Source organism: Hordeum vulgare, chromosome 4H (genome assembly GCF_904849725.1).
Source record: "Hordeum vulgare subsp. vulgare chromosome 4H, MorexV3_pseudomolecules_assembly, whole genome shotgun sequence".
NCBI lineage: Eukaryota > Viridiplantae > Streptophyta > Magnoliopsida > Poales > Poaceae > Hordeum > Hordeum vulgare.
Window position 1 is genome coordinate 589,432,627 of NC_058521.1, and position 14,001 is coordinate 589,446,627.

A 14,001-nucleotide genomic window follows, 5' to 3' on the forward strand; every position below is an offset into this window, starting at 1 on the left:
ACGGTGCTGCACTATAATAAGCAATTAGATTTTGTATGGAAATTGCCACTATAACAATTGACAATTAACAGTTACCAATTTAATTTTGTATGTTCCTAGATCTTGGAAACTGCCGATAAGGTTAAAGAGAAGACAAAAATCTATATCCCTTTTAACATTCTGCCTCTTGATCCTGACAGTGGCAACCAGGCAGTCATGAAATTTCCTGAGGTTTCCTTTTTCTGCCCTTTCTTTTTGTCTAAATATCCTGTTGACTTAATGTTGTCCAAGTGAAGTATTTATGGTGCTCTCTCTACCTTTAAGATACAAGCTGCTGCTTCTGCTCTTCGCAATACTAGAGGCCTTCCACTACCCAAAAATTATGAGAAGAAGGTTAACGAGGACCTCTTGGATTGGCTACAAGCTATGTTTGGCTTTCAGGAAAGGCAGTCTACATTTAACTTTTGTTATTGTCTAACATGTTTAGGTTTTATATTGTTCATTTTGACATTTAACCAATTTGTTTTCTGATGTTTGATGTATCATTAATCTCTCAACATGCAGACAGATAATGTTTCTAATCAGAGGGAGCATTTGATTTTACTTCTTGCTAACATACATATACGGAAAAATCCAAAGACTGATGAACACTCAAAGGTGTTTTTCTTTCTGTAGACACTCAACCCCTAGATGAACAGATTTTCCCCTTGCCTTTCTTATGTTTCCGTAACATTTATCTTCTGTTCCTGTTAATATGCCTTTTTAGTTTATAAGAGATCTAATGTTTCATGGTTGCCCTTCAGTTGGAGGACAATGCACTTAATGAAGTGATGAAAAAGTTATTTAAGAACTACAAGAAGTGGTGCAAATATCATGGTCGCAAGAGTAGCCTTTGGTGAATTCCTTAGAAACCTTTCTATTATCCTAATTGTTCATTTGTGGCTTTTGATTTATTCTGCCTTTTTAGTATTTATATTTAACATTATTTTTTTTTTGAAAAGGAGGAACTTAGCCCCCGGCCTCTGCATCAATCGAGATTGATTCTTTTGTTATGTTTCCTTACGTCTTCTTGATGGATTTAAAGCATTAGGACTTGGTAAAATTATTATGAAATCACACACAAATCTATAAAATGGAAATGACATTTTTGCAAATGTTTTTTCTTTAATACTTAAAAATTGCAAAAGTTCACCCACTATTAGGTATATTAAGCATGGAGATATAAACCGTGGACACATAATCTGAACGTGGTTACAACTGTAATGCTTGTTCTTGCCGCCAACAGTTTCAAACTACATGTAGTCCGCTCTACCAATTGAAGTAAGACATTGCCTGCCACCTTCTTTTCCCGGCTTCCTTGTCTGGCTGCAAAATCAACACTTGTGTACGCAGAGCAAATACACACAAGTGAGGAAAGTAGATGGAACAAATAAAATAATTTCTTGAACATGATACCCTCATTGCCTTTAAATCTGCAGAAGCAGCAGCCACAGCATTTATCCAATCAACTAAGGGGTCTTTCTGGTGTTTTTAGTACCCATATGTAGAATCAAATAAAATAATTTCTTGGACATGATACCCTCATTGCCTTTAAATCTTCATAGGCAGCAGCCACAGCGTTTATCCAATCAACTAAGGGGTCTTTCTGGTGTTTTTAGTACCCATATGTAGAATCAACTAAAAAAAAGTGAGAACGTGTGTAGGTGTGTCAGAGAAGGAACCTAGCAGACAGCAAACGTATTTGGGGTGAAACCCTTCCTGTTCATGTACTTCCATCGGATGTATCTGGGTTGGACATCAGTGTTAGGTATCCACTTAATTTGGTTAACTGTATAATTAAATGCTGGGGACATACTAGAGTGAATCAAAAGAGATTAGGTTTTCCCAATTACCAACTGTTTTGTTCTGTTATGATCTTAATGTCAGATAATGAAAGAAATGTGCTTTTGGCTAACATTCTAAGTTAGAAAGTCAGGGTTGTGTTTTTCTCAAAATGGGCAAATAGGACTGCTGTGCTCCACGGCTAGTCATTTCTGATTCTTTGTTGTGTCTATCTCAACCATAGGTTGCCAACAATTCAGCAAGAGGTGCAACAACGAAAATTACTCTATATTGGTCTGTACCTTCTTATCTGGGGTGAAGCTGCAAATCTGCGATTTTTGCCAGAATGTCTTTGCTACATATATCATCATGTACGGTGTGGACAAATAATAACTCTCTTCATCTCGAGTTTTCATGCTTACTTGAAAAATTCTGTTATAATTAGCTGTCAGATTTGCTTTACTAGCATCTTGTATTTAGTAAGATTACTCTTTAATTTCCCATTAATGGTAATCAAGTCGTTCATGCTCGTCATCTCTTTTTAGGACTGCTATAGTCTATATGAGAAAATCCTTTACTTGTTGTAATGAATAGCAATAAGCAATGAAGTTCTTCTATGTAAACTGATTCGTGCAACATCCGCCAATCAACTTGGTGTCCGCCTTTTTAAGCAATTGACAGACGCTTATATTCTTATGTCCATCTCCATTTGACCCATGAACACATCCTCGGTTGGTGCAAAAGATAGTGTGGTGTAAGCATTTTGGGCATATTCTCACTATTTTGCTAGACCCTTCTTGAAATGTTGAGTTATCGAGGGAACACTGAATAACCAACTAGTAACTTAAGGGAGTACATGTGCTATTAGCTTAAATGTACAACAGAGCCTATCGAAGGCATAATGTAATGGCTGTGAATGCTTGATTTAGATTTCAGTGTCATCTCTATGCTAATGTAGTTGTTTTCTTTAGAAAATCTGTTGACCAGTAGCGGAGTGCTTACAGAGTTCAGGATTTGCATCATAAAGTACTACAATTGTTATTTCTATTTTAAGAATGTAGTCTCTTTTAATTGTAACATGCCCACAAAAATGTTCATCTTCAACTATCATAGCTTAGCAAGGGGCTGACAATTCTAGCTCTTACATTTTTATAGATGGCATTTGAAATGTATGGTATGCTAGCTGGAAATGTGAGTGCCATGACGGGTGAATATGTGAAGCCAGCCTATGGCGGTGATAAAGAAGCCTTTCTAAAGAAGATTGTCACTCCAATTTACTGTACCATTGCCCAGGTACACTTTGACTTTGCTCTCAAACACCATTCGGCACTTGTGTTTCATGCTTCTTCACTTGCTATATATAAGTATTCCACCACCATTTTCAGGAAGCTGAAAGGAGCAAAAGAGAAAAAGGGAATCATTCTCAGTGGAGAAACTACGATGATCTTAACGAATTTTTTTGGTATTTGTTTTTATTACTTCATACTTTATACCCCTGCTTTCTAGATTTTATATTTGTATATTTGCAGGTCTGCTGACTGCTTTCGGCTAGGTTGGCCTATGCGAGCTGATGCTGATTTCTTTTGTCAACCTTTAAAGCCAGTTGATGAAAGAAATGAAGTAAGTCCATTCGAACATGAAATTTTTGTATATGCCTTCGCTAAAACTTAAAATATTTTACATGTCATTGGGCTTATTGCAAATGCTTACTTATTTTTCATGCCAGTGCAAAGATTCCTTCTGATTTGTCTATGCCACTGCCGTCACTTTTCCTCTACTAGTGTAACTTTTTGCATGAGAAAACTACAGTACCAGTCCAACTTAGGTAGCAGCATTGCACAGATCTGGCGCAAGTGGTTGCGCAACAAAAAGTGATGCACCTTGGAGTTAGAGTTTTCAACAATCATGAAAACTTCTTAGATGTAGAAGGTGCTATAATATGCTGCATTTTCCTGTTCAGAAAGTATGTATATCATGTAAAAAAAGGATGCATGGTGCGTGCATGAACTTTTGTAGGTCCCCTATTATAGCATGCTCTACTCCATGAATTTTTTTCATGATTATTAATTGGGAACTCCATTGTCCTCACCAACTGGGGTTTTGGACCCAACTGCTTGCGCAACAATAGTATTGTACAGTAGTAAACACATATCTCACAGAGTTTGAAAACACAGCTGTTATGGCAAAAATAACTCCAAACAGCATAGGGAATGATCCTGTTAAGTATATTTCTCCAAATCGTAGGCTGCATTGCCAGCCTTCATACGCCATGGCTGATGACCTGTATGCTGCACGACGCCTTGTGGGTGGGCCCACCACTTGCTGAGCTTTCGAGGCTAGTCCATAGCTGCTAATCCCCTAGATGATCACCTGCACAGACTAGTCAAAGTTGGCCCTTCCACACTAAAGTGATCGATGGTACCAAGTCTTAGCCTGGTGTGTCCGTTCTGTGATGTGTCGATCTTGGTACATGAGGGATTGAGGATATTAGAGATACATGGAGACAGGCATGTGCACATACATTTACAGAGATTGCATCCAGGCAATGGATGAAGGGTTTAGGTAAGATGGATGGAGGTGGTGTGGGTCGAGGAGGACTCTGCTGCCTGTGTTGAATACTGTTTCACCCTGCTGGAGTCTGGGATGCCTGTTGATGGAGGTTGCGGTGGCTTCTAGGTGGGTTGGAACTTTTACGGTTCAAGGGATTTTGAACCATGTTCGGAGGAGATAAGTTATGTCTGGAGAAATTACACGGGTGCCCTTGGCCAATTATAGACAACTGAGAAAACTCACTGAGTATAACGGTAATGACATAAATAAATACATCAAAATAAGTCTGTGCAGTATACGACAACCTTTACAGCAACATATACAGTAAGTTAACGTTTAGCAGTTTCATATACAAAAAAAATCCTTTTTAGGATCTACCTCATGTCCTAATGTTATGTCCTTATTTCATTGACAAAAACAATAACAACTAGTGTAACTGTTTATATGCAGGGCACAATTAAGGCTGACAAGCAGAAAGGCAAGGTCAATTTTGTGGAGCTACGCTCGTTTTGGCACATATTCAGGAGTTTCGATAGAATGTGGAGCTTCTTTATTCTAGCTCTTCAGGTATTTACTCCCACTTTGGTGGTAACTATCTGTCCTCACAGATTTCACAACCGTTATTTTGTGCATTCCTTTACAGAGTCAAATGCTTTAAGTTGAGAAGTGCTTTGTATGCAAGGCACTTAAACAACCTATGGTAGGTTGATAGATGAAATCCTAATTTCAGCTTAATATAATATTGATTTTTTAATGCCAGATTATGGTTATTCTTGCTTGGAGTGAAGGAGGGTCATTAGGTAATATTTTTGATCCTCTGGTTTTCAAGGAGATCTTGAGCATCTTTATCACTTCTGCTATGCTAAATTTTGGACGAGGTATGAGATCTTGATAACCAAACTGCTACGATGACCCTCTTACATTTTACTCATTCACCTTTTTAGCTCACATCCTTACTTGATTGTGTATTCTTTCTCCGCTCTTTCTCTTTGAGTGCGAGCATGCCACATGTGCTTCTCCCTCTTCACGCCTGTAACTGGCCATGTAGAATATCACTTTTTTAAACCAACGACGAAAGTTTTGTCTAATTTCATTACATAAGGAATTTGTGAACAAACAAATCATGAAAAGAGGGGAAAAAGAAGATCAAAAGCCTTTCCTCCTGTTATGAGAGCCCGTAGATGCTTAGCACTGGTCATGTACTTGCTCTTGCTCATCCTTAATCTGGGTTACAATCACAAGTTACGTGCTGCTGAAGTTCTGGGAAACCGTCACACCACGCTCTTTCTAAATTTCACATGAGACAAGCATGACTAGGTTTGCAGCACGATGTCATCTCTGAATACGAAACATAGTAAGTTACGCCTATATGCTGTTGCCATTTGGGAATGGGTGGATTAAGTTGAGTAAGTTTAGAATCGGTCAAAGGAATGTGCTATGATATAAGTTCACAGTGAAAACTGGCTACGAAAGGAAGTTCGACTTGGAGTCACCCAGTGGCCCAAACTCATAATGTGTAGCACTAATATCTTCCAGCCAGCATAAAGTTGTAATGCCAGCGTTCATGATTGTTATGTAATTTAGTGAAATTCAGCTGTGATTGAATATTCATTGGTACGTATTTATTTACAGCTACACTTGACCTAATCTTTAATTGGAGGGCCAGGAGAACGATGGAATTTATGGTCAAGCTGAGATATGTCCTGAAGTTTGCATTAGCAGCTCTGTGGGTGGTACTTCTGTCGGTTACATATGCATACACCTGGGAGAAACCGACAGGAATTATTAGGGCCATCAAAAACTGGTTCGGAAATGGTCCAGATCAACCATCACTCTTTATCATTGCAGTAGTCGTATACTTGTTGCCTGATGTGCTAGCTGCTGTACTTTTCGCTCTTCCATTACTACGCCGGAAACTTGAAGGTTCAGATTACAAGCTCCTGAGATTGATCATGTGGTGGTCTCAGGTAATTACATTTGAGTGAATTGTACTAATGAGCCATTAAATTTGTGCTACTATTTCATTTGCCAAAGCTAACATTGCCTTAAACCATCAAGAACGTAATTCTTTCAAAAATCCTTTTATTGTCTGTACTTTCCTCGAGTGCTTATATGCTGAGAAACAAACTGTGCCTCTTCGACTGCAAAAACTTAAAGAAGTAACTCTATAATGGAATTATTTTGTTTTTGGTAAGCCGCAAATAATTCTGGTACAATCAACTAATAGTAAGGTAAATTTGAGATTTAAAATCAAATATGTAAAATGATAAATTGATAACATTGAAAATGCACGCTTTTTAAAGTCATGTAAATCTAAAGTACTTATGTAAAAAAATAAGTATAGAATGTTTACAAATACTTCCTCCATTCCTTAATATAATATTAGTCTTTTTAGAGATTTTACTACAGAATACTTACGAATGTATATAGACATACTTTAGAGTGTAAATTCATTCATTTTGCTCCTTATGTAGTCCGTAGTGAAATCTCTAAGAAGACTTATATTTAGGAATGAAGGGAGTACATAAGTATTTTAAAAATATTGACATTCTGATTTATTTATTATTTTGGTTTTGAATTGTATTCTTAGTTCCTAAGATACATCTAGGTTTAATTTATTCTTTGACATTGATGCCACATATTGATTTTTTTCTGAAATTTTGATCGGACTTTTACAATAGTTGTTGTATTTATGCAGACTCGTCTGTTTGTTGGTAGGGGAATGCATGAAAGCGCGTTCTCACTTTTCATGTAAGAGCCCGTGTGTTATTGTTCACTACGTACTGAATCCATGATAATCAACAAGACATATGTAATTGCAAGGTTGTATATTGAGATGTGGTGCTTGTTTCGTTTTTTCTCAGGTACACCATGTTTTGGGTTGCTCTTCTTTTGACAAAGTTCGTATTTAGCTACTATGTCGAGGTAATTATATACACATACCAATATATCTTTTTTATGTCAATAATGTTGAAGTATATGTGGATTGTCCAACTTTCTCCATCAGTTCAGACTTTTGATTCTATTGATTGGTTCGTGAATTTTAATATGGTATTAGAGACAAGAGGTCTTTGGTTCAAGTTTCGTCTTCCACAATTTAAGTAAAAAATTGCTTGCTGTTTTTCTGTCCACGTTTAGGCCTTATCTGGCCACACATGAGAGGGGTGTTGAAAAGTGTATTGCCCAACCTTCTCTCAGTTCAAACTTTTGGCTCTACCTGTTGGTGCATGAAACTAATAGAGGTTTTGGGTTCAAGTCACGGCTTTCACAATTTAAATTAATTTTTGCTCGTCCACTTTACTGAAAAAGTCTTTTGTCGAGCTTTATATATAAAGCAAATCACCAGAGCCAACAAGGTCAACACAAAGATCCACACCGCACGACACACACACACACAGTAGCACACGAGCAAAGTACAAAGGTTAATGTTGAGGGCACAACTCAACAAGCCCCAAAAGATAAGAACAACAACAATGGCCGTGGTCTGCCGCAGGAGAGTCACGAGGACTAATCCGGATCAGGTAGTGGTGGGGGAAGCGGAGCACCAACACCCAAAGATCAGCGATGAAGATGTCGATGGCATAGCCCGTCTGCCTGGGACGAGGGCCGGACCGCACTAGGCTAGCAGAGCCCCCAACCCTGGGGGCTGAGCGAGCGCCGGCTGCGGATCCAGCTACTCGATCCCCGGGAAGGAGCAGCGGCGCAAGAGCGTGCCGGACGATGGCGACACCAGCTTCCCGTTCTGCAACCTCGGCGAGATCCGCCCAAACCACCTCCCGGCGGTGCACAGGGGCCGGCGATGAGGACGCCGAGGCGAGGTGGGCTTCCCCAGACGTGACAGGGTCGGCGGAGGGGACGGCGAGCGCGGCAGCCGGCGACGCCCGGGGGGGGGGGGGGGAGACGGAGGCACCGTCGGGTCGCCCAGGCAGTTGCCAGAGGGGGTAGCAAATTCAAACTCCATCCTCTGTTTTCTCTTTTGCTTGTCCTCTTTCTATCCACGTTTAGGCCTTACCAAGCCACACATGAGAGAGGGTGTTGAAGGTTCTGCTAGAATGGTGCATGAAACTTAATAAATAACATTTAGCCAAATCAGTGGAAGATTTTTTTGGTCAAGCTAGTCGTGTTTGGCCAGAGAGATCACTGGTAGTAATTTACATTTGTTACTTAATAAACTAGATGATGCCCCGCACGCTTGCTGCGGGAACATTGCTAAAAAATGGATAAATAATTGTTATAAAAAAATCTGAAACTAATGAAAAGCGAATGTAAACTTAAAAACAATAAAATACAAAGCGTATAAAAACTGAGTGAAAAGCTAAAACACGACTAGTCTGACCTCGCTCCTGCCCCTGGCCCTGTGGTGGCGGCGCCGCGGCTTCCGGCTAAGGCCCGCATCGGCCCCCGCTCCGAGGTGCACCGCGTTGCTGGTGGCGACGTGGTGGATGAAGACGGCTTCCAGCAGCCCCGCCGCAAGAACCGTCCCCGCCCCCGTCGTGCGCCCGAGCCGGAGCCCGCGCTGCAACGCCCGCGCAACCCCTCCCCCGAGGCAATCGCTGGGCTCTGCTTCCGCTGCCTAGATCATCACCACCGGGTCCGGGACTGCAAGAGCGACATCCGCTGCCGGAAGTGCCTCATCTCCGGCCATGACTCCCGCGGCTGCGAGAGCTTCCACCGGCGTATGGGTCGCGCTCCCCCAAGCACTCGCAGTCAGGACGTCCCCGCGGCCGGCCCCGCCCTCGCCACCCCCCCGCCACCGCCTCTGCTCCTAGCTCCGGTTGCCCAGGTGCCTGCCGCTGTCCCAGCGCGGGTCATCCTCGCGCGCACCGTTGAGATGGAAGAGGCAGAGGAAGTGTTGGCCCGGGCCATGGTGATCACCATCACGGGCACCAGGCCGAAGGTGTCCGCCGACGAGGTCGCCGACCTGCTCCACAGCACCTTCAGCTTCGAGGTCGGGGACTTCTCCATCCACGCGCACCAGCCCGAGGACTTCATCGTCATCTTCGGCACTAGAGCCTGCAAGGACCGCATGAACGGCGAGCACCTCGTCTATGGCCCAAGGTTCACCCTGTCGTTGTGCCCGTGGTGCAAGCTCGCGCATGCCAGCTCGGGTGGGTTCGAACACCGTGTCGAGCTCGAGCTCCGCGGCATCCCTGCCCATGCCTGGAATGTTGCCACAGCTGAGCACATCCTCGGCACGACGGTTTGGATCGAGCGGCTCCATCCTCGCACTCGGTCCCGCGCCGACCTCGACGTGTTTCGACTTGCTGGCCGCACACATGATCCTGATGCCATCCGACGCGCCGCTTCTCTGGAGGTCGTCGAGCTGCTCCCCGGCGCTGGCTCCTCCGCCCCGACCGTCCGCATCCTGTCGTACCCCATCTCCATCTCCCTCGCGCGCTCAGAGATTGACCGCGCCCATGCCCGTGCCGCGATCGCCGCCAGGCACGACAGGGACGGCAACGCAGGGGATGGCAACGGCACCGCCCCGGACGCCGGCCAAGACCCTGGCCGCTCCCGCCGCCGCGGCCGCAAGCGCCGTCGCGCCGACGCGCCACCCCCGGGCCGTGCCGATGGCACTGCCATTGATTCCCTAGGTTGGCAGGCCAAGGATCGACCTCCGCGTGCGGATGGTGTCGCCATGGCTCCCTGGGGCTCCTGCACGGAGGCGGCGCCGCCGGCCGGCCGTCGTCCCCTCGTGTGCATGCTGCCATGGCCTGGCCGGGATGGGGCCCGCCACTTCCGCTGGGATGCCAAAAGAGGAAAGGCAAAAAGGAAAGTAAAGCAAGCTCTTGTAGACGGTCCTCCCCCCACGACTGCTGCAATCGGGGACGTAGGGCCAGCAGGTACAGATTCGCCAGGATGCGGGCCAGCTGGCGGCGCGGCATTGGCGGCGAGCGGCACGGAAGCCACCCCGAATTTGAATTCGGTGTCGCCTTCTGCCCGAGATGACGGCACTGGCGGCCCAACTCTGACCCATGCAGCCCCAGGCCTCGTCGGGATCTGGCCCCTGTCGGCTCGGACAGCGAGGTGCCAGACTCACAGCTGGCGGGCCCATCCTCACCGGCCAACAGCACAGCCCGGTCGGGACAAAGTGGTGCTTTGGCCGCGTCACAGCCTGCCGCAGTTTTGGAGCCTTCTGAGGGTCGGTCCCCGGGGACCGCGATGACCAAGGAGGGGGAGGGCCTGCGAAGCGTTTCTCCCGCCGTTATTTTGCCGCCTCCCCCAGCCATGCAAGATTCCCCCCCCCCCGTGTCGGCCCTGCAGCCCACCACTTCACCGCCAAGGCCCATGCTAGCTGCTGGACTGGTGCAAGACCAAATTCCGTCTCCACCATCATCGCCCCCTCCTCAGCTCACTGCTAGGGGGCCCACCGAAGACTGCGCTGCCATGCGCTCGGCTCCCAACCGCTTCGCCTCGCCGCCGGTTACCTTCCGTCGCCCTAGAGAACGTATTACTGCCAACATGCACTGGACCCTTGGGGACTTCCTTGCTGCCGCCACGAAACAAATTGCTGCCTCTCTCCCCACGCCGGGGAAGAGGCACACCCGACGTCCACTAAGCTTCTCCGTCCCTCGCCGCGGCCGCTCTGCCTCCACTGCCAAATCCCCTGGAGCGGCGCCGCCCACTGCCGAAAGGATGGCACAGGTGCAGGTCTTGCGCACACTTGGGATCATTGGCATCGACCAGCGGATCACTTCTGCGGAGATGCACGCATATGATGGCATCTTCGCCGCGCCCATCCCGCTCGACGTACTCGCGGCTATGGCCGCGCTGATTGATCGAAAGCTACCGGAGGGACTTTGCCGTCTGACGAGCACCCCTGCTACCGCTGCCGGCGCCGGCGAGACTTAGCCCCCGCGCTGCAATCTCCGACCGTCGATCCCGTTGTTTATGGATCACGGCCCTAAGATTGTAGTTTGGAACGTCCGCGGCTTAAACTCTCGCGTTCGACGTTACGCTGTTAGATCGCTGATCGAGACTACGGGCGCGACCATTGCCTGCTTCCAGGAAACAAAAATGGATTTCATTTGCTCGTCGGTGCTTCTCGATACGCTGGGTTCTGAGTTTGACGATTACGTATACCTGCCGGCATTAGGAACGCGCGGAGGCATCCTCCTCGCTTGGAAGAGCCGGTCTGTGAGCATCACAGACCCAACGTCCTCTACGAACGCACTCACCGCTAAGGTTGCTCTCGGCACAGCCACGCCCTGGTGGTTGACGGTCGTATACGGCCCGCAGGATGAGGCGGCAAAGATCGCCTTTCTCCAGGAACTCCGTGATATCCGCGCCGGCTGCCCTGGGCCATGGATGCTTTGCGGTGACTTTAATCTGATCTACCGCGACGAAGACAAAAATAACGGCAATCTCCATCGGCGCATGATGGGCAGATTCCGACGGGTGATCAATGAGCTCGCGCTGAAGGAAGTATATCTCAACGGGCGCCGCTACACTTGGTCGAATGAGAAGTCCCCCCCCCACCCTCGTGCACCTCGACAGAGTCTTATGCACCTCGGACTGGGAGGAAGCACATGCTGCGTGTCACCTTCGTTGCCTGGCCTCGGTCGTTTCCGATCACAGCCCGCTGTTGCTGGACTGTTCCCCCGTGCCTCCCGCTCAACATCGCTTCCGCTTCGAGGATCTCTGGCTGCGGCTCGACGGCTTCCACGACACGGTCGACGTAGCCTGGAATTCGGTCACCCATGCTGACCCATTCCACCGTCTGATGCTGCGGCTCCAGGCAACGGCGCGGTCGCTGACTAGTTGGAGCTCTCGATCTGTTGGGAACATCAGAAGCAAGCTCGCCATCTCTCGTGAGCTCATCTCACGGTTCGACAAGGCGCAAGAGGATAGGCTGCTATCACCCCATGAGGAATGGCTCCGTAAGCAGCTCAAAATCTCCTACCTCGGACTCGCCTCTATGGAACGCACGTTAGCTCGCCAGCGTGCCCGTTTGGCATACCTGAAGGACGGCGATGCCAATACCGCCTTCTTCCATCGGCAATGCTCCTATCGCCGGCAGAAGTCCAGGATTCTTGGGCTCGCCGTGGAGGGCCACCAGATCACCGAGCAGGAAGGTCTCGCCCAGGCAGCCTACGAGCACTACGACGCCCTCCTGGGCACCGCCCTCGCCCGCGAACACACCTTGGAACTGTCGGAGCTGATCGAGCCCACGGACCTGGAGGACCTAGACCTGCCCTTCAGCGCCGACGAGATCTGGGCGGCGATTAAGCGCCTGCCTGCGCATAAGGCGCCAGGGCCGGATGGCTTCACTGCAGAGTTCCTGCGGGCCTGTTGGAGCACGGTTAGACAAGACTTCCTCGACGTCTTCCAGCAGTTGTTTGAGCTACGAGGCAGGGGCTTTGCTAGCCTCAACCAAGCGTTGCTCTCCCTGCTGCCTAAGCGAGCTGGCGCCAATACGCTCAATGATTTCCGGCCCATTAGTCTGATCCATCTTGTGGCCAAGATCTTCGCCAAGGTCCTCTCGCTGCGCCACGCCCCAAAACTCGATGGACTGGTCAGCAAGAGTCAGAATGCTTTCATCACTGGTCGAAGCCTCCACGACAATTTCATCCTTGTCAAGCATTCTACGAGGCTGCTACACCAGCTCGGAGCCCCGAGGATCCTGCTCAAGCTGGACCTGGCGCGCGCGTTCGACTCCCTGTCCTGGCCCTTCCTATTCGAGGTCCTGCGGGGATACGGCTTTGGCAGCAGATTCCTGGAGTGGATAGCCATCCTCCTCTCATCAGCTAGCACGCGAGTCCTGATGAACGGTGAGCCCGCCCCCCCATATGGCACCGTCGAGGGCTACGTCAAGGAGACCCCCTCTCTCCGCAGCTGTTCGTGCTCGCTGTAGACACACTCGGACGACTAATCCGGAGGGCCATCGAAGTTGGTGTTCTGGCACGGCTGCACCCTGCGAGGGCAATCCCCGCGGTGTCGCTATATGCCGACGACGTTGTGCTCTTCTGCCACTGCTCCGCACACGACACAAGGGCTGTACGTGAGATCCTGAAGCTGTTCGGATCAGCTTCTGGCCTGATGGTGAACTACACCAAAAGCACGGCAACTCTGTTGCACTGCGACGACGACACAGCCACTGCGGCCATCGTCAACCTGGGTTGCCCCATCACCCAGCTCCCGCTCACCTACCTCGGGATCCCCCTCACATTAAGGCGTCCCTCGGCCGCCCAGCTTCAGCCCCTGGTGGATAGAATCGCCGATCGCCTGCCAACTTGGAAGGCGGGGCTGATGAACAAGCCTGGACGCCTTGCCTTGGTCAAATCCGTCCTGGGAGCCATCCCCGTGCACCAGCTCCTAGCGTACGCGCCGCCGCGTAAGACGCTTCGTCAGATCGAAAAAATCGAGCGCGGATTCTTGTGGGCTGGTCGACGTGCAGCCAATGGCGGACAATGCCACGTTAACTGGCGCCGTGTCTGTCGGCCTTTGCAGCACGGTGGCCTTGGCGTGCAAGACCTGGAGCGCGCCGGCCTTGCCCTTCGCCTCCGCTGGCTCTGGTTCTCCCGCACAGACCCGGAGCGTGCCTGGCATGGCCTAGACTTGCAGTCCTCCTCCGAGGAACACGCGCTCTTCTTCGCCTCTACCTTCATGACCGTCGGCAATGGCAACGTTGTCCGCTTCTGGGAGGACCGA

At 48.4% G+C, this 14,001-nt stretch overlaps 1 protein-coding gene across 3 annotated transcripts in view; it reads left to right on the forward strand.

Annotated features, from left to right (window-relative positions):
• Positions 1 to 14,001, forward strand: part of LOC123449802 (callose synthase 3-like) — a 29,507-nt gene that overhangs the window by 1,793 nt on the left and 13,713 nt on the right. For all 3 annotated transcript variants that reach the window (XM_045127135.1, XM_045127136.1, XM_045127137.1), the window contains exons 6-18: positions 100 to 210; positions 304 to 420; positions 544 to 636; positions 783 to 874; positions 2,045 to 2,171; positions 2,956 to 3,093; positions 3,186 to 3,262; positions 3,330 to 3,420; positions 4,801 to 4,917; positions 5,111 to 5,228; positions 5,983 to 6,317; positions 7,049 to 7,101; positions 7,215 to 7,275. In XM_045127135.1, the coding sequence (XP_044983070.1) occupies positions 100 to 210; positions 304 to 420; positions 544 to 636; positions 783 to 874; positions 2,045 to 2,171; positions 2,956 to 3,093; positions 3,186 to 3,262; positions 3,330 to 3,420; positions 4,801 to 4,917; positions 5,111 to 5,228; positions 5,983 to 6,317; positions 7,049 to 7,101; positions 7,215 to 7,275 (1,530 nt within the window). The remainder of the gene's footprint in view (positions 1 to 99; positions 211 to 303; positions 421 to 543; positions 637 to 782; positions 875 to 2,044; positions 2,172 to 2,955; positions 3,094 to 3,185; positions 3,263 to 3,329; positions 3,421 to 4,800; positions 4,918 to 5,110; positions 5,229 to 5,982; positions 6,318 to 7,048; positions 7,102 to 7,214; positions 7,276 to 14,001) is intronic.